General features: G+C 43.6%; 1 protein-coding gene across 1 annotated transcript in view; it reads left to right on the top strand.

The window, feature by feature from the left end:
* LOC121554278 (neurexin-2-like) overlaps window positions 1-26,556 on the top strand; it is a 591,334-nt gene that overhangs the window by 531,685 nt on the left and 33,093 nt on the right. The window contains exons 13-15 of the mRNA XM_041867756.2: window positions 19,240-19,359; window positions 21,115-21,496; window positions 23,182-23,372. Of these exons, the coding sequence (XP_041723690.2) occupies window positions 19,240-19,359; window positions 21,115-21,496; window positions 23,182-23,372 (693 nt within the window). The remainder of the gene's footprint in view (window positions 1-19,239; window positions 19,360-21,114; window positions 21,497-23,181; window positions 23,373-26,556) is intronic.

The raw sequence follows: 26,556 nt of genomic DNA, 5'->3' as shown, positions 1-26,556 counted from the left end.
TTTTATAGGAAGTGAATTAGGGTTAGCCTGTCGGCCAGCCGGGTTAGGTCAGTGGTTAAACTGCTGTATCAGTATGGAGGGTGATATTTCACCACCTTACAGCACTCTGGGATGATATGTGTCGTGACATATGGCGAGCAATGTGGCGCTCTCAAGACCCCCCTGTAAATGTCACGCCCTTTGGTCCGTCCACCTGCACACACACACACAAGATCCCACACACACACACATTCACAGTAGAGCGTAGGCACATACGCACATATACACACACTGAAGAGAGCTGTTTGCACTCTCTCACACACACACAGGGGCACATGAACTTATAGACTCTGTATCTGTCAGTGCGTGTGTCACCTGTATGCTGTAACACCTCTGTGTGTGTATCGCCCTGCGCTGAGCTCTGAGTCACGACTCCGCATTCCCCTGTATCACACAGTATCACACAGAAGGTATCCGCTTCATAACACAGAGGGTATCCGCTTCATAGCACAGTGATTGAGAAACAGATACTAGCATGGGTAGTGAAAAACAAGTGTTGTATACAGTATAGGCTGAATAGGTAAGGAGTGTACACTAAACAAAAATATAAACGCAACATGTAAAGTATTGGTCCCACTAACAAGCAACGTTTTAAATATGTTTTACCCTCTTGTGGCATTGAGTCAGTGATTTTTATCACGGAGTGAAATTTTAAGCTGAAATAAAATGTTCCACACAAGAAAAGCTTATTTCTCTAAAATGTTCTGCACAAATTTGTTTACATTGCTGTTAGTGAGCATTTCTCCTTTGCCAAGATAATCCATCCACCTGACAGGTGTGGCATATCAAGAATCCGATTAAACAGCATGATCATTACACAGGTGCACCTAGTGCTAGGAACAATAAAAGGCCACTCTAAAATGTGCAGTTTTGTCACGCAACACAATGCCACAGATGTCTCAAGTTTTGAGGGAATGTGCAACTGGCATGCTGACTGCAGGAATGTCCACCAGAACTGTTGCCAGAGAATTGAATGTTCATTTCTCTATCATAAGCCGCCTCCCAACGTCATTTTAGAGAATTTCGCAGCACGTCCAACCGGCATCACAACCGCAGACCACGTGTATGGCATTGTGTGGGCGAGCGGTTTGCTGATGTCAACGTTGTGAACAGAGTGCCCCATGGTGGTGGTGGGGTTATGGTATGTTACGGACAACTAGCAAAAAAGTTACGGACAACTAGCAAATTGCATTTTATCAATGGCAATTTGAATGCACAGAGATACCATGACGAGATCCTGAGGCCCATTGTCGTGCCATTCAACCGCCGCCATCACCTCATGTTTCAGCATGATAATGCACGGCCCCATGTCGCAAGGATCTGTCCACAATTCCTGGAAGATGAAAATGGCCCAATTCTTCCATGGCCTACATACTCACCAGACATGTCACCCGTTGAGCATTATTTGGGTTACTCTAGATCGACATGTACGACAGCGTGTTCCAGTTTCCTCCAATATCCAGTAACTTCGCACAGCCATTAAAGAGGAGTGGGATACATTCCACAGGCCACAATAAACAGCCTGATCAACTCTATGCGAAGGAGATGTGTCATGCAGCATGAGGCAAATGGTGGTCACACTAGATACTGACTAGTTTTATGATCCACGCCCCTACTTTTTTTTAAAGGTATCTGTGACTGACAGATGCATATCTGTATTCCCAGTCATGTGAAATCCATAGATTAGAGCCTAATTTATTTATTTCAATTGACTGTTTTCCTTATATGAATCTTTTAATTGTTGCATGTTGCGTTTGTATTTTTGTTCAGTATAGTTCTAGGTATAAATATGCATATGTACTGTATATGTATTGGAATGTATAGGTATGTAGTCTTATATAGCATGTAGCAGTATAAAGGGAGGCATGTAAAGTTATACAGATGTATACTGTATGTTGAAGTATTTTATGATTGGCTTTGTATTGGCTTTTATCATATATCCATCATACAGTGGTTTGCAAAAGTATTCATCCCCCTTGGCGTTTTTCCTATTTTGTTGCATTACAACCTGTAATTTAAATTGATTTTTATTTGGATTTCATGTAATGGACAGACACAAAATAGTCCAAATTGGTGAAGTGAAATGAAAAAAATAACTTATACAAAAAAAATAACGGAAAAGTGGTGCGTGCATATGTATTCACCCCCTATGCTATGAAGCCCCTAAATAAGATCTGGTGCAGCCAATTACTTTCAGAAGTCACATAATTAGTTAAATAAAGTCCACCTGTGTGCAATGTAAGTGTCACATAATTTGTCACATGATCTCAGTAAATCTACACCTGTTCTGAAAGGCCCCAGAGTCTGCAACACCACTAAGCAAGGGGCACCACCAAGCAAGCGGCACCATGAAGACCAAGGAGCTATCCAAACAGATCAGGGACAAAGTTGTGGAGAAGTACAGATCAGGGTTGGGTTATAAAAAAATATCAGAAACTTTGAACATCCCACAGAGCACCATTAAATCCATTATCAAATGTTTTAAAGAATATGGCACCACAACAAATCTGCCAAGAGAGGGCCGCCCATCAAAACTCATGGACCAGGTAAGGAGGGCATTAATCAGAGAGGCAACAAAGAGACCAAAGATAACCCTGAAGGAGCTGCAAAGCTCCACAGCAGAGATTTTGAGTATCTGTCCATAGGACCACTTTAAGCCGTACACTCCACAGAGCTGGGCTTTACGGAAGAGTGGCTAGAAAAAAACCATTGCTTAAAGAAAAAAATAAGCAAACATGTTTGGTGTTCACCAAAAGGCATGTGGGAGACTAAAATGTATGTCTGGCGCAAACCCAACACCTCTCATCACACCCGAGAACACCATCCCCACAGTGAAGCATGGTGGTGGCAGCATCATGCTGTGGGGATGTTTTTCATTGGCAGGGACTGGGAAACTGGTCAGAATTGAAGGAATGATGGATGGCGCTAAATTCAGGGAAATTCTTGAGGGAAACCTGTTTCAGTCTTCCAGAGATTTGAGACTGGGATGGAGGTTCACCTTCCAGCAGGACAATGACCCAATCATACTACTAAAGCAAAACTTGAGTGGTTTAAGGGGAAACATTTAAATGTCTTGGAATGGCCAAGTCAAAGCCCACACCTCAATCTAATTGAGAATCTGTGGTATGACTTAAAGATTGCTGTACACCAGCGGAACCCATCCAACTTGAAGGAGCTGGAGCAGTTTTGCCTTGAAGAATGGGCAAAAATCCCAGTGGCTAGATGTGCCAAGCTTATAGAGACATACCCCAAGAGACTTACGGCTGTAATTGCTGCAAAAGGTGGCTCTACAAAGTATTGACTTTGGGGGGGTGAATAGTTATCAAGTTGTCTGTTTTTTGTGTTATTTCTTATTTGTTTCACAAGAAAAAATATTTTGCATCTTCAAAGTGGTAGGCATGTTGTTTAAATCAAATGATACAACCCCCCCAAAAAGCCATTTAAATTCCAAAATAGGAAAAATGCCAAGGGGGTTGAATACTTTCTCAAGCCACTGTATATCTAGATTAAACTGTATAAAATTCAGTAGTATAAAATAAGTTATGGTAGTCCACACTACAGTACAGTTCATTTGAAGTTTGGACATAATAGTTTTATTTCACCCAATGCTCTGATGAAATTCAGTTCTCTTTTAAGGCAATTTAACGCTTGAGTGGCGGTCAGAGCTTAATTCAATGTTCTCATCATCTCTAAACTCTCTTCAGGGCCAAACTCATTGCAATGATGGGTGTTATTAGGCCTTTGTTTTTGCACCCATTCCAATCAGACACGTTCTTTAGGAAATTAACATCATATCAACAATTATATCAACAATGATTGTTCGATTTTTATTATAGACTTCTGTTAAATGGCACTAGCTCCGCACTAGTGAAATGGTTCAACCAGTTGGAATGTATTTGAATAAATGTACCATTCTCCTAGCTATGCAATGTACAGAGAGACACGTCATAAGATGTCTGCACTGTGCTACAATCAGGACCTGAGCTATAACATGTCAAAAACATTAGTAAGACACGTTTTGAATATGTTCACAAATATCAATGTGTCCTCATATTCTTCTCATTTAATTTTGGCACATTTTCCGCTCCCTGCATGTTTAAATATGAAATGAACCAAATGCCTCTTAAAATGTTAAACAGAAATGACCTAATAAAGTAGTGCTTTGAAGCATAAACTTCAAAGGAATACATAATCAGGGCATTTTCCTAACTAGAGCTGAAATGGAATGATCTTGGGTGTGCTGTGTGTGTGTATGTGTGTGTGTGTGTGTGTGTGTGTGTGTGTGTGTGTGTGTGTGTGTGTGTGTGTGTGTGTGCGTGCGCATCGGTGTGTGTGTACGTGCTTGCTTGCTTGCATGTTCGTGTCATAGCCATCTTTATAGTAGCTTTTGCAATCGGGGTAACTTCAATGCCACTTTTCTCCTTTTATTCGAAAGACTTGCATATACGTTTCTGATATTGCTATTCCCTGCCATCGAAAAACAGGTCAATGAATTGCTTCTACACTGTAGCTTACATTCAGTTTCTCAGTGTTACGCTTTGAACACACCGAATGCGTCATTGCGTTTTGGTACACCGGAAGTACATTCATTTCCAATGGAATGCTGTGTTTGCCTTGCAGCATTGCGTTGCAGAGGCAGTTGCAGTGTGTTCTGTGTGGTGCATACTTTGGATTTATCGAAGGTATGCGTCAAACTGTATGAGTAAACGGGTTGACAGAAATGGTAGCAGAAGGTGAATGTTGAACTTTTGTTGCACACATATCTTGATGATGCTGCGTACTATTTTGCGCAATGACGCAGTCGGTGTGTTCAAACCGTTAGGCAGTATTTTGGCAGTGAATCACCCTATGCCCTTATGAAATGTTCCTACATGTGCCTAGGTGATACATGGCAGCCATTTTGTGCTGAGCCACTAGTCACACATCAATGTGTTGTGCAGCTGAGGCAAACACCTTCCTTATGGAGATGTCAGGCTTTAACAGACACATTATTGTGAGCTGTTGATATCACCTGTTTATAGATGTTTTGTAGATTTTATCACTTTAATAAAAATAGCAGTTTGAAAGCGTTTTGTGAGGCTAGGCTATCACTAGCTATGTTTCCATTAAATTGTCCAGTGATTTTTTGTTGTTGTCGACATTTAGAACGTTTGCTTTTAAAATAGATGCAACAATTGCCTGCTAGGGTGCGTTTCCATTTAACTATCTTGTGTCGATCAAAACAGCTGGATATAATGACATCACACCACAAAAACACTTTTTCTTAAAAACATATAGTGTCCAATAAAAATGTAGTGGTTGAAGTGTTTCTATTACCCATTTTAGGCAAATTGTGCATGAATACATTGGCGACAGCCTGTATGCCCTCCCACCTATCTGTTTCATGTCTTAAGTAGCCCGTGAAAGCCAGCATGGATAGAATGCAATAATTGACTAATATTTGCCCTATTCTAATAATTATTATGTCCTTGCCATGGTGAAACTTGCACTCCTGTAGATCTTAAATAATTGGATGGTGAAACTTGCCAGCCAACCAGAAAAGCAAGGCGAAGCAATTCAGGCAATCCTGCAAAGAAACATGATTTTTATAGTTGCAAAAAAATATTTTGCAAGCAATAGGTATTTAGAATTAAATGTGGATTGGACCTTTATAGTTTCATGATGACAAAAAATTATTCAGCAATCAGAATTTATTCGAAAAACAGTTTACAAAATGTGTCAAAAGAAAAATCCACCCCTGTCGAACGGATAAGAAATGTTGTCGATGGTTAGAAAATGTTTCCTATATCTGCCATTTCCATTACACATATCGCATTTTTTTTTGTTGCGACATTGCTTTTGTCGAATAAACCAGGGTCAATGGAAACCTGCCTAATGTATGTTTTCCGAAATGCCCTTTCCAAGTCTGTTGAAAGCTACTCCAGTAGTAAGGGAAAACTAGTCTTCAGTGAAGTGACAATTATTAAAAGTGTCAAAATGGATGTTATGCCCAGTTGCCCATAAGTAAAGGGTCATGTGTAGAGTCAAAACCCAGTCTGAAAGGGTGCCAGTCTGTAGAATGGTGCATAAGCCCAGAAGACTGACTGAGACCTTACAGTTAGAAGCATTTCTTTTTTTGTACCTTGTGTACCGGCCTCAGTGTTCCCCTTGTCTGGAAATGTTCCTCTACTGTGTCTCTGCCAGACCAATTACTTCACACTATTCACCCAAAACAGAGCGCAACGTAGAGAGAAGGGTGGGAGGTGAAGAGGAAAGAGAGGAAGGGTGGAGGAGAGGAGACATAAATAGGCAAGCAGTTACTCAGAGAGATATACAGAACGAGGGATGAGGACAGAGACAGACAAACAACAACAGAAGAGAGAATGTGAAAGGTGGCGGTGTTGAAACTTAAGGAGGGTGGCACGATGCCCGTGGACTATCTCTCCCTCCGTTTACCTCTCTCCCCTTGACTTATGGCAACGGGGCACCCTGCCCACTAGTCCCGCATGGGCCACAGAAGATTCCTTACCTGACCCCACCTAGTACCGTCTTTCACTAACCTAATGGCTTGGTAAGACAGCAACCATCTCCTTGGGGTGTCTCAAAACTCATCCATGGCTTCCTTTCCTTGCATACTTTTAACACAAACAAGTGAAAGGATTTCATTGGCATTTAGGCCATGCCAGATCAGAGATCATGGTGAAGACTCAAGGAAAGGAAGCCACTTAACACTATTGAGATGCACCCCTTTTTCTATTAGTACTCATCCCATATGGTGAGACGGAAGGAAAGGAAGCCACTTTACACTATTGAGATACACCCCTCGTCTCAACCTGCATGGTGAGATGGCAGCCCATTCAACCCAATAGGCTGACAGAGAGACAGGTTAGATCTTGGCTTGTTATGGGAGGTGTAATGAGAGGAGCAACAGCACATTGTCTGGGTTCACACTCCCTCAGTAGAAGGATGGGGTCACCCAGGGCAACGCTGCTGCTGCATGCTGGGAGATGCCGTCCAAATCAACTAAATCCACCAGGACCCTTCCTGGAGAGGGAAAGAGAGACGAAGAGAGCGAGAGAGAGAGATGAAGAGATAGGGAGATGAGAGGGAAAGAAAGAGGAGATGAAAGAGAGAGCAGAGATACATTTCTCACCTCTTTAGGATCAATTGCTCTTCTTCCTGACTAAAATTTTTGCCCCCCCCCGCCGTCTGCCCTCTTCATTGATGGGCTAGATATCGACAGCTTTTATCTCATTGTGCATTCTAAAAGGCACCACACACCATTCAGTGAGGGTGGAGAAGGAGAGGAGAGCAGTCTGATGTCAGCCCCCCGGCACGCCTCTCTCCCTTATCACGGTAATTGGCGCACAGGGTCACTACGACGGGCCATGGATAATCATGGCTGGGGGTCATACTCTGTGTGACCGCCCTGCCCGTCCCCCTGCCTCCTCCGTATCCCCCCTCGCCAATGCGGCTAATCAGGCCGTGTTTTGGACGCGGCTGCCAGGAGTGTTTTGCTGTGGTGGCAGGATGCTACAGTGTCCTCGACTGACTGCAAGCCTAACTTACTTGAGAGAGAGAGAGAGAGAGAGAGAGAGAGAGAGAGAGAGAGCAGAAAAAAGGTCTGCTCTTGTTTTCAATATGGAAATAACCAAGAGAGGGAGATCTGGGGCCCGTTCAGCCGAACATAACGTTTTGGAACATTCAGATATAGAAACAAACATGACTCTCTGAAATGTAGAATAAGGAACCACATTGGCTCTATTCATGCCATTTCGATCTGCAGCGTTCGACAACGTTTGTCAACTGAACATGGCCCTTCTCTGAGGATGAGGGAGAGAGAGAGAGAGGTAATGAAGAGAGAGAGTAGAGAGAGGGGGGAATGGAGAGAAAGAAATGGAGAGAGGGATAACCGAGCGAGAGAGGATCTTGATTTGTGTTTATATCCCCCCTATCCACTGCTCATGGCGTCTTTCATCTCGGTGGTCGCGCTCGCTGTTAGCAGACAGGCGCCGTTAAAGCTGGCTGCACAAGACACACACACACACACACTTCATTAGATCTGAGATAGGCCCTGCGCTCATCTGAGTGCTCCAGATAGTAAATATGATATCACAGGATAAGTAGACAAATGCGATCAACGTCAAAGACAGTCGGATCCTCATCTCTGGGGAAAAAGTAGAGCCAAGCAAAGTAAAGCCACCCTCTATCATGCTACAGAAACCATTTTAACCCTTGTAGCAGCATATCTGTACACAACTGCCTTCGAATGTTGTATTACTGAAACATAGAGAGAGACATGCCCAGATGGGTTGCAAGTCTGTCCATCGTACATCGTAGAATCTCAATCACCCTCCACCCCTCTTAAACAATGTTATTCACCAGATGATAAAACAAATACATTCCATTGTTATTATCCCCTACAATACCATATGGGCCCTATTCAATAGTTATACACAGCATGGCTAGCGTCATAGTTATGGGAATAGGGTTTATTTACAAGTACAGCACGATATCCCCCACAGCTTTGCCCAAAAATGATTTCCGGTTTAAATGGTGCAGGGCTCCATTTTTTACCAAGACACTCCACAATCTGAAAGTCAATGAGTTAGGTTAATATAGTTTGTGGTTGTGAATCATGAAAATGTACCCCTGGGTCTTTAAATAAGCTATTATTTGCATAGCCCTGCTACCTCCATGAATTACATTTAAGGCCCATACATAAGAAATGGCTACAGTATGCAAGCAGTCGTTTGAGCTATTGGGTAGGGAAATAGGTTTGTGTCCAGGGGGTTTGCTGGAGCAAATGTATATTGTAACTGTAATGGTTTCAATGGAAAACATTTGTATTTCAGGGAAAGTGTTTAACTACTGTAGAATAATAATTACAATATCTCCCATACAGTGCATTCTGTAAGTATTCAGACCCCTTGACTTTTTCCACATGTTGTGACGTTACAGCCTTATTCTAAAATACCCTTTACTCAGTACTTTGTTGAAGTACCTTGGGCAACGATTACAGCCTCTTCTTGGGTATGACGCTACAAGCTTGGCATACCTGTATTTGGGGAGTTTCTCCCATTCTCCCATTCTTCTCTGCAGATCCTCTCAAGCTCTGTCAGGTTGGATGGGGAGCATCGCTGCACAGCTATTTTCAGGTCTCTCCAGAGATGTTCGATCGAGTTCAAGTCCGGGCTCTGGCTGGGCCACTCAAGGACATTCAGAGACTTGTCCCGAAGCCACTCCTGCGTTGTCTTGGCTGTATGCTTAGGGTCGTTGTTCTGTTGGAAGGCGAACCTTCGCCCCAGTCTAAGGTCCCGAGTGCTCTGGAGCAGGTTTTCATCAAGGATCTCTCTGTACTTTGCTCCGTTCATCTTTCCCTTGATCCTGACTAGTCTCCCAGTCCCTGCCGCTGAAAAACATCCCCACAGCATGATGCTGCCACCACCATGATTCACCGTAGGGATGGTGCCAGGTTTCCTCCAGACATGACGCTTGGCATTCAGGCCAAAGAGTTCAATCTTGGTTTCATTAGACCAGAGAATATTGTTTCTAATGGTCTGAGAGTCCTTTAGGTCAATTTGATAAACTCCAAGCGGGCTGTCATGTGCCTTTTACTGAGGAGTGTCTTCCGTCTGGCCACTCTACCATAAATGCCTGATTGGTGGAGTGCTGCAAAGATGGTTGTCCTTCTGGAAGGTTCTCCCATCTCCACAAAGGAACTCTGGAGCTCTGTCAGAGTGACCATCGGGTTCTTGGTCAACTCGCTGACCAAGGCCCTTCTCCCCCGATTGCTCAGTTTGGCGGCCAGCTCTAGGAAGAGTCTTGGTGGTTCCAAACTTCTTCCATTTAAGAATGATGTAGGCCACTGTGTTCTTGGGGACTTTCAATGCTGCAGAAATGTTTTGGTACCCTTCCCCAGATCTATGCCTCAACACAATCCTGTCTCGGAGCTCTACGGACAATTCCTTCGACCTCATGGCTTGGTTTTTGCTCTGACATGCACTGTCAACTGTGGGACCTTACATAGACAGGTGTGTGCCTTTCCAAATCATGTCAAATCAATTGAATTTACCACAGGACTCCAATCAAGTTGTTGAAACATCTCAAGGATGATCAATGGAAACAGGATGCACCTGAGCTAAATTTTCGTGTCTCATAGCAAAGGGTCTGTTTACTTATGTAAATAAGGTATTTCTGTTTTTTGTATTTGATACATATGCAACCATTTCTAAAAACCTGTTTTCGCTTCGTCATTATGAGGTATTTTGTGTAGATTGAGGAGGAAAAACATCAATTTAATCAATTTTGGAATAAGGCTGTAACGTAACAAAATGTGCAAAAGGTCAAGGGGTCTGAATACTTTCCGAATGCACTGTATTTGTATAGCTAGCATATACAGCATAACATTCAAATGTGTTTTGATTTTTAAAAATATATTTATTGGCTTTTGATGAAGGGAACCGATTGACATTTGGATAACAATGTTGGTTTGCATATTTGTACCTATTAGCTAGGTATTTCTTAATGTAAATACAAAAGTCTGTCTCTCTTGCATCCTGTGTCTTTCTCTCTCTCCCCTCTCTCACTGTAGAATACACTGAATACTGCCTTATTCAGTACAGTATTTACTCCAGAAACGAGCTTCTCATAGATACATTTTAATGAATTGCTAACTGTGCGATGTTAGCTGTTATCACTGAGGCTTGTGCAATGAGCTTAACAGACAACAGCGTAGTGTGTTAGGTCCAGCAGGGCTCCAGTGTGCCAGTGTGCCAGCCTGTCCTCCTGCTGTTTGAACAGGGGATGAGTAATCAACTGTGAAGGTTGTTGTGGAGCAAACAACCATTAACCTATGACAACATTGGCCATGAGCACCCAGCCAGGGCTGGAAACAGGGTGGGAGAGAGAGAGATAGAGAGATAGAGAGTGTGTCCATGTGTTTGTGAGTGCCTGCATGTATGCATGCATGTATGTTAGTTACATCTATATTTACCTCTGTGTATGTGGGCATCATTCATCACACACTACATGCCACTTTAATATAACCCATGACTTTGATGCCCATATGGTGGAAGCTAGTGGTACCATAACCCGCTCTGGTCATGCCCTGCCCATAACCCGAGTTGGCATGCTACGCCCGCTCTGTCAGCTGGTGTGATGCCAACCTGAACGAACCCATCTGCTCCATAGCAGGCTGGCACAGCAACCCTCAGGGGGGCAGAGCCATAGAATCATAGGAACATGAGACTGGGCATCAGACTAGGAGGCATGAGGTGGCATGGCAACAGTGTCTGAAGCCATTGCATTCGAAACAATGTATAGACTAATCAAACATAATGATCATAGATGGGCTATATCAAGTGGCTACGCTGAATAAATGGATGGAATGTGGTTCTAGTATTTATAGAAAGGCGTAGAGAGGCAGAATACAACACAAGTTCCAGTGTCCAAGCCAAATGACTGTGGTGCAGTCATGAGCATAAACAGTGCATTAAATGATTGGAGAGGCTTGCATGAGGTTGGGGGGGTGATTGAGAGATGAGGAGATTGCCAGGACTCGATTAGAGGTGGGGAGGAAGAGAGGAGTTGGCACTGCTCAGGATGACCATATGAGGGTAAGGAGAGAGTGATGGGAGTTGTAGAGAGGGATGGAGGGACGGTACTCCTCTCTTCACAAACAACAGAAGGGGAGGATGCCAGAGAACAGATGGGAGAGGACAGCGGGGGCCACAGGGATGGCGAGAAAAGACTGGTGGCTTCACGCTTCGCACACACGCACACACGCACGACACTTGCAGAAACACTCATGTAAGACATTGCACACACAGGAACATCAGACACACTTCCAGAAACACACACACAAACGCCTACTCCCACACACACACACACACACACACTTGTGAGCTTCCCTGTGAAGTGTTTTCTCATGCGACATCCTGGGCGTGGAGCCATCTGTATGGGAAGCCATATTGCTGAATCGTCATCTCTGACTTGGTCTCCCTCCCTGTGCCAGAGACCTGATAACCTCCTCCTGCATTATACATTCAGCAGGGCTTCTCTCTCTCTCCCCCCCCCTCTCTCTCTCTCTCTCTCTCTCTCTCTCTCTCTCTCTCTCTCTCTCTCTCTCTCTCTCTCTGTCTGTCTCTCTCTCTCTCTCTCTTTACCTTACTCTCTCGAGGCCTTCAATTATCTCTCTCCACCTCTCTCACTCCCTGGGAGATTCTCAATTGTATCCTCCTCACGTCCTCTCTCCTTGCCTCCTTCCCAAAACCCATCGGGTGAGAAAGCCAGAGGTCCGTTCCCTCTGACCCTCTCCAATGGGTTTTGAGAAGAAGGCAAGGAGAGTGGAAAGAGGACGCGAGGAGTATGCAATTGAGATTCCCCACCGTCTACCCACCTCTCTCCCCCCTCAATTACTATCTTGCTTGCTTTCTTTCTTTCTCTCTCTCTATCTACCTCGCTCTTCATTTTTTTCTGTATCACTCAGTGCCTCTGTACCCAGTATGAGACTGCGCAATGTCACAGAGGGTATTTTTAGGGCACAGCCTGTGTCACCTTGTCAGCCAGCAGACTGGCACTCAGACATGAATGCCACCCACACAACAAATGCAGACACACACCCAGCATCAAACTAAAGTACAGTGCCCGTACACCGACCCATTATTCAAGTGACTACCATAATTCCATTGACAGGCTGCTTCCTGTTAAACCTCTTAACCCCAGTCTGATGTGTGGCACTTGGTCCCTGTGGTCTTCATATTTACATTACACTCAGTGTACTGTCTGGACATGCTCTGCACTTACAGTATGTGGTCATGCTCTGACCTTGCAAGGTGTTTACTCATTTACATCTATGTCGGGAAGAAAATCGTGCATGTGCAGTATTATTTACAGATGGACACATTTACATTATTAATCAGATGCTCTTATCCAGAGCGATTTACAGTAGTGAGTGCATACATTTACATACTTTTTTTTTTTCTCATACTGGTCCCCCGTGGGAATCGAACGCACAACATTGGCATTGCAAGTGCAATGCTCTATCAACTGAGCCACACGGGACATTGCAGGGAACTTCCTTGGACCCGTTACCTTATATGTGTTATGGTAATCATGAACACAAATAGAAATAGATCCATATAAAGTACCACACACACACTCCTCTCCATTTTGATTACGCCATCTGTCTATCTCGGTAAGCACACACCTATAGATGTAGCGTTGCGTTAGCTAGTCCTCCCTTCTTCCATCTCTCCTCTCCTCCTCTCTCGTCTGATTCCTCACCACGCCCTGGCTCTGAGGATCATCCCCAGTCAGCAGATATGAATAGTCATTTTCAACACTGCGCTGAAAACCCAGGATCTCTCTCTCTCTCTCTCTTTCTCTCTTTCTCTCTCTCCTTTAGAAGTGCTGAGCATCGGCATCCGCCCTCTGTCCTCAGAGGGGGGCTGCTGAGCCGAGAATGGACAGAACAAGGGAATAGAGCAAGAAGAAAAAGATGGCCTGACGCCCATTTTAATTAGAGTGCATGCAGGCCCAATGTGATTTCTTCTCTCCCTGCGAGGCCACTCATGGCTGTACTGATGAATCTCCAGCTACAACAACGTCCTGCTAGGTCCTCTTCATTATTTCTTCTTGCATGGATTTTGAGTCAGGCAATCCCTATGGACTACTATAGGCTATACTCTGCTAACTGTAAAGATGAAAAGGTAGTAAGGACCTTAAGAAAGACGATAGACAATTGACCTGTGGTTACTTTGTTAAGCAGTGTAAACAAGTTGGGATCACCAAAAGGACTCGTTATATATTTATGTTATCCTCAAAAAAATGTATGAGTCCATCATATTTCAAGGTTATCATTTTCTCAATGGCTAAATCTCATCATCCCATCGTCACAGACACCACCCTCCAACCCCTTGACTCATTAAAACACTCTTACATCGCCTGCAGTCCCCTCTGACCTCAACCATTGGTGACTGGCTCCTTTATTGACACATGCATGAACGGCCCCCTTGAAACAGTTTCACTCTTACCCCAATGAGTCATGAAGCATTTGTGAGCCAGCTAGCTGGAGTGACGCTATCGCGCACGACTCCACCGCTTCCCCTTATGCCGTGGCCCTATCGTCTCGCTGCCCTCTCCAGCTAGCGCTGATCACTCCTGAACTCTCTTTCTCTCAGAGACTGGCTGTTTGCTCGCCGAGGTGGCCCACAATGCTTTGCTGCGGCCCAATTAGACTCCCAGCCACATTAGGATTCCTCCCGCTTAGTGATGTGGCGCTGCCAACGGTTAATTCGCTGTTACATGGTAGAGGTGGCTGTGCCACGCGATGGCCTAGTTTCTCAAACGAGTAAACTTGTGAGACTGAGATGAGACTTTGGGTCTGGAAGGTCTGTGTAGAGACTCTTAGTTCCGCTGTTGTCAACAGTGTTGTGGCTGAAGAATGGGTAAATGTGTTTGGGAGAAACTGTGACATTGGGTCCAATGTGGATCACAATACACCCATCTCTCCAAGCCCTTGTGGTCGAGCCAAAATGGAGAGCTTTACTTCTCCTAGCCGGTCTCTAGACCCAGAGTTAACTTGTGGGAATGAAGCACTGCATTGCAATCCAAAGCCACTGATTGAATGGGTGTGTTCATCGATTGCATTAATCAAGGGTATTTACATAGAAACACTGTGATAATTGATGAATCAACTATTGTTAATTGGGAAACAGCTGGTGAGTGTAACACATCTCATCCATCCTGCTCATGGGTCCTCCACACAGTCAATGACATCCACATTAAACCAGATGGCTAAAACTGGAAGTTCCTCTACCAACTGAAACACCAAAGATTCCACTGTCCACCTTGAGGACAGACAATATGGGGGACAGAGTGATGGAGTGTGAGATAAAAGAAGAGGGAATGAATGAGAGAACAAGTGAGAGAATGAGTGAGAGAATTACATCCTTTGTTTATATGATCAGAGGCGTTCTCTCATTGATCCCGGTGACAAAGGGAGAGCGGCGAAAAGGGAAAGCGGCATCGCAATGAGAATTAATTGCATTTTAATATCGCTGCTCTTATTAATGATTAGTCTGGCCCCTGTTTCTACAAAGGCTGACAGGGCAGCATTAAAGTGGCTTACAGACTCATTTAGCACTAAGCCCTCCTCCGCTAGCCTGTTCCCTATCTTCATTACCTGGCCATTAGAAGATGGCCAAACATCAGCATTAAAGCAGCCTGCCAGTTAGGCAGGAGGCAGGTGGTAGAGCAAAAGCAATGACATGTGGATTGAAGTGCCCATTAGCTATTAGCTAGCTAGCTAGTGTAGTAGCTTCTAGCTAATATGGCCCAATTAGCCGGTCAGTTGGGTAAGCAGAAGGTGGCAGAGGCCTAGCATTATGGGGATTGAAGCACCCATTAGCTGCTAGCTAGCTGTACTAGCGTTACATGCTTTTACAGTGTATTAGCTCCAAGCTAATAAGGCATTGGATAACCTATTATCTGCTTATGAGCTACAGTAATGTTACAGTGTATTATCTTTAAGCTAATATGGCCCATTGCACTGTTATCTGCCCCCAAACCTCGTTCGATGTTCCCCCAGGGCAGCAGGCACGCTGAGGCCTTCATTGTTACTGCTGTTATGGCCTGATGTGTCCTCTGTTGCTCCTTAGAATTAGCCCGCATGCTCTCTTATGGCCTCTTGTGGCCGTGGCAGATATATAACACATGGACTCTATCCCAGGGGAACCATTTCCCATTTATTCTGCCTGCTCTAGAGGCTCCGAAAGGGCTCTCTGGTTGTACATCAAACTCTATTTTTCCTTTGTCTCTCTCTCGCTCTCTCCCGTTCTCTCTTTCGCAAGCTCTCTGTCTCTCTCCTTCTAGAAGTTTATCTTAAACTCGTTCTCCTCTCTCTCTCTCTCTCTCTCTCTCTCTCTCTCTCTCTCTCTCTCTCTCTCTCTCTTATTCTCTCTCTCTCTCGTTCCTTCTCTCTGCAATAAGGGACTTTGCCTCATATTAACTTCACACGTGTGATTAAACGTCTCTCTATCCAATTTTGTGTGGCTCAAGACAAAAATCCAGGGAAGAAGGTAACAACGGTAAAAACGAAAACGGTTCTCCTGTGTGTGTGTGTGTGTGTGTGTGTGTGTGTGCCACACATTTGAGTACACAACAGTTTACCTGACACAAGACTGAATCCAAACATTACACTGTTGATTTGATGTGCATTTTACATGTACTGTACTTTTTGCCGCATTTATTTAACAAAAACTGAAAATACACTGGATACATTCAGTAACATAATAAGAATATTCCTGGAAAATGTGGGGTAGGTGCAATATAAGAAAAGTGAGAGGACTAACAGGTGTCTCCAAGTGGCCACACACCTCTCCAAAGTATGCACATCTCCTAAGTCATTTCAATGCACTTTTATGACTCAAAGAAGAGTCTTCAACTATAAGGTGCTTTTTTTCAGCTTTCCTAGCTGTGCCGTTGAGGAACTAGAGCAAGCACACTTGTAGTAGTTTTGTTTGGAAGACAGCCCTGCATACCCTCCATCACACAATTACTGTTGTTGTTTACGTAATCCAAATCTGTCCCATTATAAATAGCAATCTGGGCCAGGTGGGCATCATTTTAAAGCTTGTTCTATTGCCAACATGCTAAGTTATAAACTATGATCTTACAGTGTTAGGGATTCACAGGGCAATTCAGAGAAACAGATCGTAATTTTGGTGTGCATAGAAAGGAGTCATGAGTGCATTCAAGTGTGTTTTCTGCTGCAATTTTCTTCACAATACACAAACATAGGCTCATTCTGTTCAGAACAACCCAGGGTATGACGCCATGCCATCTTGTCAGTCATTTAGTCATTTTTTTTTTAGCAGACGCTCTAATCCAGAGCGATTTACATGAGCAATTAGGGTTAAGTGCCTTGCTCAAGGGCACATCGACAGATTTTTCACCTAGTCGGCTCGGGGATTAGAACCAGCGACCTTTCGGTTACTGGCACTACGCTCCCAACCACTAAGCTACCTGCCGCCCTTGTAACTGCAACAAACATAGTAATCATAAATGTTGACACTGTATATGACAGGAGTTTTATGATGTGGAAATGTGAAGTGCACATTTGGACCTATGGGTGTTTGACTTGCTTGTATGACATCAAAGTGTTATTTATCATAATCCTCAACGTCTCATCTTTCAAAATACATAGAGTCCTCTTAATATACAGCGTGTTCCTCACTCAGACAATTAGCAGGTGGGATGGGGGCAACTTCTTGTTGCGTGCGGTGCTCAAGTTCTGAACAGCTGTCAGTCAAAACCCATACAGAGCTGTGAAGTGGAGACCCTGAGCTCTGACGTCATTACTCACATTTGAAATAGGGGTAATATACTGTATAATCAAATAAGGAACCTTATCATTTAATTGTATCTATCAATAAAATAAGGATGGGATGGCAAACCAGTGGGAGGCTACGTCTCAAATGGTACCCTATTCAGCACACTACCCATAGGGCTCTGGTCAAACGTTGTGCACTATACAGGGAATAGGGTGCCATTTGAGACGTAGCCTCCCACTGGTTTGCCATCCCATCCTTCTTTCATTGATAGATACAATTAAATGATAAGGTTCCTTATTTGATTCTACAGTATATTACCCCTATTTCAAATGTGAGTTTTGATTCGTATTTACTACAATATAGTACACAGTTGGTGTCATGTTCCCCACCCATTCATTTGAGAATAGACTGTACTGTTCTGGACTATATAGTATGAAAAATGTATGCACTCACTAACTGTAAGTCGCTCAGGATAAGAGCGTCTGCTAAATGACTCAAATGTAAAATGTAATTACCACTGCGTTCCAATTTAGGCACTTATCAGTGCACAAATATGCCATATTTCAACCCATATACGAGTGTAAAAGGTTAATGGAAGGTACTGGCTTCCTCAGGGCACTGTACTATTTCAGGGCTGGTTCCACCAGGCAGTGAAGTGGAAGACTCCCTCATTATGGCTATGTTTACAGACCCATTATTTTCCCTCATAATCACCATTCTTTGCCTCGCTGAATGCCACTGTGACGTACTGCGAGTCAACCATCGTCAGGGACAGCCTTTTGTTTTAGCCTCTTAGGCTGTGCTATTGTATAGCGTAGCCAGTAATTATTTTCCACTTTCTGTTGGTTAGTTTTCAATGTATTGCCCTTTTTAGTAGATTCATTTTTATGCTTCGAATGTGTAAACGGAGCACTGTTACCGCTAGCGCAATTAGCATTAGCCGTCACCATGACTTTGCTCATCCGAAGGCGATTCGTGCCGATTCGCCATAATACACCTCAATGACAGACGGATTCAGTTCTGCTGCCTTCATCAAAAACCCATACTCTTTCACACCGTCACTCACTCATTCCCTGCCACACTTTATATAATTGGTCTGTTTAATTGGAAAAACTATAAATCGCACCGAGGCTCAGTTGGTGAGAGAGAGGGGAAAGAAGCCACTACAGTAAATATGTCTTTAATAAGCATTTCTCCCACCGCCATATGTTGCTGCGTCAAACAGTTTGTCTCCTGTGCCAGTAGAAGCGAGACCGTGGACGGAGAAGAAGAGGGGGGAGTGACCGAGGAGAGGAGAGGCAGATCCAATGCAGTCTGAGCCCCCGCTTTCTCTACCCATTCTGGCAAAGAGTCCTATGGCAAAGTCCTAATATGCAGACGTCAATTACACAGCTCCACTAGTACAGAGTCCTACAGGCGATAGCTATAAAATAGTTATACCACTCATCTCGGCTGTCCATGGCAGTTGTAGGCTGAATCCTTACTTTACCATGAAAGGCTTGTTCAATAAGTAGCACTGTAACACCTAGCTACCCTTTTGCTTTGTCTTTGGCATCCTGCTGTTACTGTATTATTCCAAGGTTGGGTTGTCTGTTTTTGAGTCTGTCTCCGTTTTTTTTTATTTACATATATCTTTTTTTATATTACCTTTGTGCACTTAGTGACAGACATGGCACGGTATGCCTTCTTGTATGATACTACTTTATGTATGTATTTATGTGTGTGTGTGTGTGTGTGACTGTACTGTGTGTTTGTGTGGGATAAACATGCAGGTTTTCTCCATTAGCCGTATAGTATCTTCCCTGTGGACTCTAGTGGCTGATAGTTGCTGCGACACTGTATCAACATCCTTTCTGGGTAGGTGACCCTAGCTCTTCCCCTCCAGGTAAAGGACCTGAAACGCTCTTCGCTGGCCAGAAGCTCAACGACAACGAGTGGCACATGGTGAAAGTGGTGCGCCGAGGAAAGAACTTCCAGCTGTCTGTGGACAACGTCACGGTGGAAGGTCAGTGTCCACTCGCCACTGTTCGCCTCCACCTCTTCCACCCTTGGGTGATAGGATGGAGGGATGGAGGGGGTGTTAGATGGGTGAGAGGAGGGATTAAGAGAGGGGGCATGATGAGTCTTGGGTTGGGGATGGAGAGATGGAGGGATAGTGGGATGGCAGAAGGTCAGTGTCCACTCGCCACTGTTCGCCACCACCCCTTGGGGATAGAATGGAGGGATAGAGGGATGGGGGGTGATAGGTGAGAGGAATGCAAGATATGATGAAACCTGGGGCTATAAATGACCCTGTGAAGTTAGAGCTAAAATTGCCGGTTTCTGGTGGACACAAACCACCCAGAGAAGGCCTCTGGGCTGACCATGTTTAGGACTAAGGTATTTTTAATAAAGTGCTTGGCCAAGCTCATTCCTGCTCAATTCCAGGAAGCAACAACATCATCACCAAGGGATAGATTGGAATACTATAGGTGTAGTGGAATCTGGGCTCATAACAAGTTTATGTAGCTAGATATTCATATTATGGAACCCCTATTATCTGTGTTACTGCCCAATCCAAGCCTTATACCATTTTATCAATTAAATATATGACATATTACACAGGGTGGTTAATGACCATATCTGAAGATATGGAACTCCTTCCCAATTGAAGCCCTACATAGACTATAGCATCCTGTGAAGATGCCAGTCTTCATAACATGCCTTTTTTTATGTCCCCAATGTTTTAATTGTTGTCTGTATAGATTGTTTATTAGAAGGGCTGTATCTGCATCCCCACAGTTGATTAATTGGGTGTTACTAGCTCGGGCATTGAAGAATGTAGGAGGTAATTGGCCACACCCCTCATCAGGTCCTAATTCAGGCCAGACGTTCACTCAGACCTTGCCAAAAGATACCGACCCTACCGTTACACTTGTTTACACTGAGCTGCACTGGGGTTGGAAGGCATTCATGGCTACATTAAGACACCATGTAGCCGACACGAGATATGGGTCGGAAAACCTACCTCAATGCAGGGATGAGATATGCCACTGTACTCCAATTTGTACCTTTATCCACACTGATACATCGAGAAGATTGAAATACTGCTAGTTTTCTGGGAAAACTGCCCTTTCTGTCCTCATGCTAGCTAGCAGTAGCCACCGCAGCCATTGTGGAATGGCAGTGTCAGCCAATCAGCTCCTTTGTTGTTCAACGCAACTTGCCATTCCATAATTGCTGATGTGGCTACTGCTAGCTAGCATAAGGAGGAAAAGGGCAAAATCCAGCAACTACTCTGTGACCAACAGATGCATATCTGTATTCCCAGTCATGAGGGGCGGCAGGTAGCTTAGTGGTTAAGAGCCTTGTGCCAGTAACCGAAAGGTTCTTGAGCAAGGCACTTAAACCTAATTGCTCCTGTAAGACGCTCTGGTTAAGAGCGTCGACTAAAATGTAATGTGAACTCCATAGATTAGGGCATAATGCATTTATTTCAATTGACTGATTTCCTTATATGAACTGTAACTCAGTACAATCTTTGAAATTGCTGCATTTATATTTTTGTTCAGTGTAGTAGAAGATTGGTTTGCACTTAAGTTAGAAGCTTTTAGCCTCTTTTTTAAAGTAATTTTATCATCCTCATGTTTTAGCTTGCTCTATATAGTCCATCCCATTCTTTCATAACCAGTGTCTAAAGCTTTTCCTGATCAGGCCACATGGTTAAGAAAGCTCCATGCCTATAATATAACATATTTCCATGTCCTCCTTCACCCTTCAGGCCAGATGACGGGTGCCCACACGCGGCTGGAGTTCCACAACATTGAGACGGGCATCATGACCGAGCGCCGCTTCATCTCTGTGGTGCCCTCCAACTTCATCGGTCACCTCCAGGGCTTGACGGTCAACGGCGTGCCCTACCTGGACCAGTGCAAGAACGGCGACATCTCCTACTGCGAACTCAACGCCCGCTTTGGCATGCGCCACATCATCGCCGATCCGGTGACGTTTAGAACGAAAGCGAGCTATCTAGCGTTGGCTACTTTGCAGGCCTACGCCTCCATGCACCTCTTCTTCCAGTTCAAGACCACCACATCGGACGGCCTGCTGCTCTTCAACTCGGGGGATGGCAGCGACTTTATCGTTGTGGAGCTGGTCAAAGGGTGGGTCTGGACGTTTGATTGGTGTTGACATAAATATAGGTGTTGACATGTTAGCTTACCCTGAAAATCGTAATGTGGTTTTGCTTATTGTACCCACATGGCGTATACCATGTGGGCATATCTTAATTATATGATAATGAAAACATAACAAATGATGTAGATGTACATGTCCTATATAAGTTCCACTAAGATATGTTTGTTTTCTACAATTCCATGAATCTATGCTGGTTGGAGGCAGTTCACTCTATTTCTCAGTGAGCAATATTAATCATTTTGGTTTATGGCTCTGTTGAATGCCCAGAACAGGTTTTTATTATCGGGAGGAAACAGAAGGTGGAGAAAATATTCCACTTTCTTCATTGTAAATATCAGATGCCTTCCCAGCTGTACACACAATCCATATGCCCCATAGATGTTGACTGAACAAAAACAATTGATTTGTTCTGAAAAATATATAATTTAGTTGTTTAAAACTCTGAATGCAGTCTTGAATAATGGGACACCTGAAATAGCACCAGTCTGAACAGTGTTATATTACCTGCTATCGCCAGGCTTTTCATCCATTCATCCATCAGATATCGTCCTCTGTAGCTCAATTGGTAGAGCATGGCGCTTGTAAAGCCAGGGTAGTGGGTTCGATCCCTGGGACCACCCATACGTAAAAATGTATGCACACATGACTGTAAGTTGCTTTGGATAAAAGTGTCTGCTAAATGGCATATTATATTATGAAAAATGCTTGTTATGATGCATGTATCTCCCTGCCCCTCTTCCTCCCCACCTGACATTGTAATGACACAAGGACTCCAACCATCTCTTTCAGCACACACAAAGACAAGGCAGAGCAGGAATAAACACATTCGATAGACATTGCTCTTGCAAACTAGTCACCACCAGACGATACAAAAGGAAATAATTTTGCGCATGAACGAAACATGCCATCGTGTCTGCCTCTGGCAAATGGAAGGGGAAAGTTATATTCAGAGCTTCTGAGAAGAAAATAAAATTGTTCTGTACATTTCAAAACCTAAAATAGACGAAGAATAGAATTTCTGAGCGGCTGTACATTATGTGAGGTTGGGCAATTTTCTGCTCTGCAGCTTGCCATTGCACAGCTGGAGGTCCGGCGCACTTCAATCCTACACCACCCTCTCCTTCGACCAAAGAAAGAGCGAGAGAGAGCAGTCTTTTCTCTTTCTTCCCCCCCATCCCCTTTATAATAGGTCCAAGATAGGCACCAGGGGCTGAGTGAAAAGACTGCTGTTTATATATAACCTGGGTTGGAGTGAGACCGACTCACCCTGCCGCCTTGGACTCTGGCCTCGTCCATTGAACAGCCTTAACTATCCTGAAAGTACTGAACATTTATGGAGTCGTCTTTGACTGAAGAAACTTGGGGTCATTTTTCAAAAGAGCCAAACACAAAATTATTCAGCTTGCTGGGCTAGATCTGGCTTTGTCTGGTTTATACCTCTTTCGAAGAGCTATGTTCTGTGGGTAACATTTTGATTTTAGTTTGGTCAAACTGACTGTGACGGATGAGGTGTTATTGATATAAATATTTTCCCATTTGAAGCACCTTTTCCCCTTTGTCCCTTTCATTCTTTATTTCTGTCTCATATACACACACACACACACACACCTAGAGTTATTTCCTAAAAGTCTCTTCCAATCTGTGCTTATAGCTACGTCCATTATGTCTTTGACCTCGGCAACGGCCCGTCGCTGATGAAGGGTAACTCGGACAAGCCGCTCAACGACAACCAGTGGCACAACGTGGTGGTCTCCCGGGATGCCAACAACGTGCACACGCTCAAGATCGACTCCCGCACCGTCACCCAGCACTCCAATGGAGCCCGCAACCTGGACCTCAAAGGTAGGGGGCTCTATTCTATATCCCCTTTTCTGTAGGCTACTACTGTAGCTGATGGGTCCTCCGTGGCTCATTGACCTTTCTACTACTATCGTCATTGCTGTCACTATTAGTACTACAACAACTCCTACATAAAATATACTATATAATACTATATATAAATACTATTAGCAGCAATATGCGATTGCTACACCCAAATGTTTTATTTTGAATTAATGATATATACCTATTGATTCTTGGAGAATATAACTTATAAATGCCTGTCGTACCCCATCAGAACCCAACATATAAGCTTGTTTTACTCCACTGTTTGTAAACAATTTAATTGTAAACAAACACTATAAAGCCTCAACTATCATTTTGATTTAATGGATGGTCAGTCCTTGCATTCACAGCCCCGTCTATGAATTTGAGAGTGGTTATATTTCTCCGGCCCCATTCCTCAGCTGTTTATGAAAACTGTGGCGGTGTGTCTACTTTGTTATTGTTTTAAATGCAGATTGCCCCTTTAAACAGCTGAAGCAAGCATATTTGTGTGTGAGTGCATTTGGAGTTGAACAATGTTGATCAATCTCTGTATACTTTTTGGGAAGGTTTTAGACGCCATATAGGGATGGCTCTTTAAAACATGTTTCAGAAACTTTGATGACTGGTAAGGATTTTTTAAACCTCCCGCTTTGAGCTGGAAGTTTCAATGTGTACCTCATACATGAATAATCTATGACCTGAATTACTGTCAGTTAGCTACGAAATCCCTAGTTTGAAAGCGACTGTTTTCTGGAAGCTTTGCGGTGCCATTTCCCCAAAATGTTCATCCATATGGGTCAGCCTCCTAGCAATTCAAGTTCAAGCCAATGAACTTCAGCCCCTTGTCATTTGAGTGACAACTGGCAAGATTCACACGGAGCAGAGTGAGAGCAATGACATGGTGCACATATCTGCACCTATACAGGTAACCTACTGGTTAAGAGCGGTGGGCCAGTAACCGAAAGGTTGCTGGTTCAAATCCCAGAGACAACTAGGTGAAAAATATGTCTGTACCCTTGAGCAAGGCACTTAACTCTAATTGCCCCTTGATTAAATGATAACTTTTGTACTCCATTTCTAATACTGTTCCTCTTAATAGAACAAGAGACAAAAGTGCTCTCTGTGACTTTCAAACGTTTATTCACCAAGGGTATCATAAGCAAATGCACCAAATCTGAATGTTACAGAAAGCTCTAATATACTTTCCCACCCAGCACATGACTCCCGCACAACTCGCAATTTTCCATAGCTGTCCAGTACACGACACATACCGCACAAAGGAGTGATTTGCTGCTGATTCCTCATCGCTTCAGGCACTAGAGGCTCAGCTCAAGGCCGAATTCTTCTTTCTTGTATCCACTCAAAGTCCATTAAATTCACATGCTTATACACATGACGTTTCCCATTACATCTAAGTTACATTTCTAAATACTAATAAACACAATATGATCAACTAGACAAATTACACAATATGAATACATGAATGGACACATGAAACATAAATATACTTGATTACCTGAATAGGCTTTACAAAACGCAACCTGTAATCAAAATGAAATAAAATGTTATTTGTCACATGCTTCGTAAACAACAGGTGTAGACTAACAGTGACATGCTTACTTACGGGCCCTTCCCAACAATGCAGAGAGAAAAAAGAGAAATCATAGAAAAATAATAACACTAGGAATAAATACACAATGAGTAACGAAAACTTGGCTATATACACGGGATACCAGTACCGAGTCGATGTGCAGGGGTACGAGGTAATTGAGGTAGATATGTACATATACTGTAGGTAGGGATAAAGTGACTAGGCAACAGGATATATAATAAACACTAGCAGCAGTCAAAAGAGGTAGTGTAAAAAGGGTGAATGCGGATAGTTAACCAATAGCTACCTGGACTAACTATTTAGCAGTCTTATAGCTTGAGGGTAGAATCTGTTCAGGGTCCTGTTGGTTCCAGACTTGCTGCATCGGTACCGCTTGTCGTGCGGTAGCAGATAGAACAGTCTAGGACTTGGGAGTCTTTCACAACTTTTTGGGCCTTCCTCTGACACCGCCTGGTATAGAGGTCCTGGAAGACAGGGAGCTCGGCCCCAGTGACGTACTGGGGCGTACGCATTACCCTCTGTAGCGCCTTGCAGTTGGCTATCAAGCAGTTGTCATACAAGATGCTCTCAATGGTGCAGCTGCAGAAAGTCTTTATGACTGTATATGTGTGTGTGGACCATGATAATTCCTTAGTGATATGTACGTACATTCACTGTGGGGAAGATGTTGTCGATGCACTTATTAAGTCGCTCTGGCTAAGAGCGTCTGCTAAATGACTAAAATCACAAATGTAAAAATGTATATGTGACATAGTACGCAATTTCTGGGCACCGTAAGTGCTACTTTCAGAACTACGTTACTGGCTAAAAAGGATACAAATGTACCAGAGAATCTCTTTAATCAAGTCAATATTGGGCACATAGCTCCAATATCCCCTCATTTGGGCCTTCTGTCTTTAGTTCTCTCTAGCTTTCAGTGAGTTACTCAGGGATTCTACTTTGTTTTAAGTGGTGTTCCCGTGGCATGCACAGTCTGAAATATTCAACCATGTTGGCAGAGAATGCTCACTGAGACAACCAGCTGTGTCTTATGAAAGAAAGATCCCCATAGAGTAATGTCAAGACTGAGCTGTCTTCACACTCACTCAGCCGGTACTTTAACATGGATATGACTCGTGGTTGTCACTCAGTGACATGTCTTTCATGTACTGTCACGCAACGATAAGTAGAAAAGTCTCAAAGTGCTGCAAAGTTGCTGACTATCTCATGGTCTACAGTAAAGTCCTGGTGTGTGTGTACCTGTATGCTCCCTTTGTGTATGCATAAGACTGTACAAATGTCTGTACGTGCGCACTGTTAGTTATTCATTTTTATTCTATTTGTTCAGCTTTCAAATGTATGCCAGCTCAGGAGGCTTCGGGCTGCGTTAAGGTTAGGCAGAGTAGTGAAACCTACTCCCGGTGCCAAGAGCAAATCTGCCTGCCAGACAAGTGGACAAGAGGCATTTTCACATTAAGTATAAAGAAAAAGAGCACAATAGAAGTTGAAACGCATAAAACAAAAATGAAGACATTCAGGAATTCAGTGTGTCATACATGTATTTTTATT

The sequence above is a fragment of the Coregonus clupeaformis genome, chromosome 39 (assembly GCF_020615455.1).
Source record: "Coregonus clupeaformis isolate EN_2021a chromosome 39, ASM2061545v1, whole genome shotgun sequence".
In the NCBI taxonomy this organism is placed as follows: Eukaryota; Metazoa; Chordata; class Actinopteri; order Salmoniformes; family Salmonidae; genus Coregonus; species Coregonus clupeaformis.
This window is presented reverse-complemented; position numbering and strand designations above follow the sequence as displayed.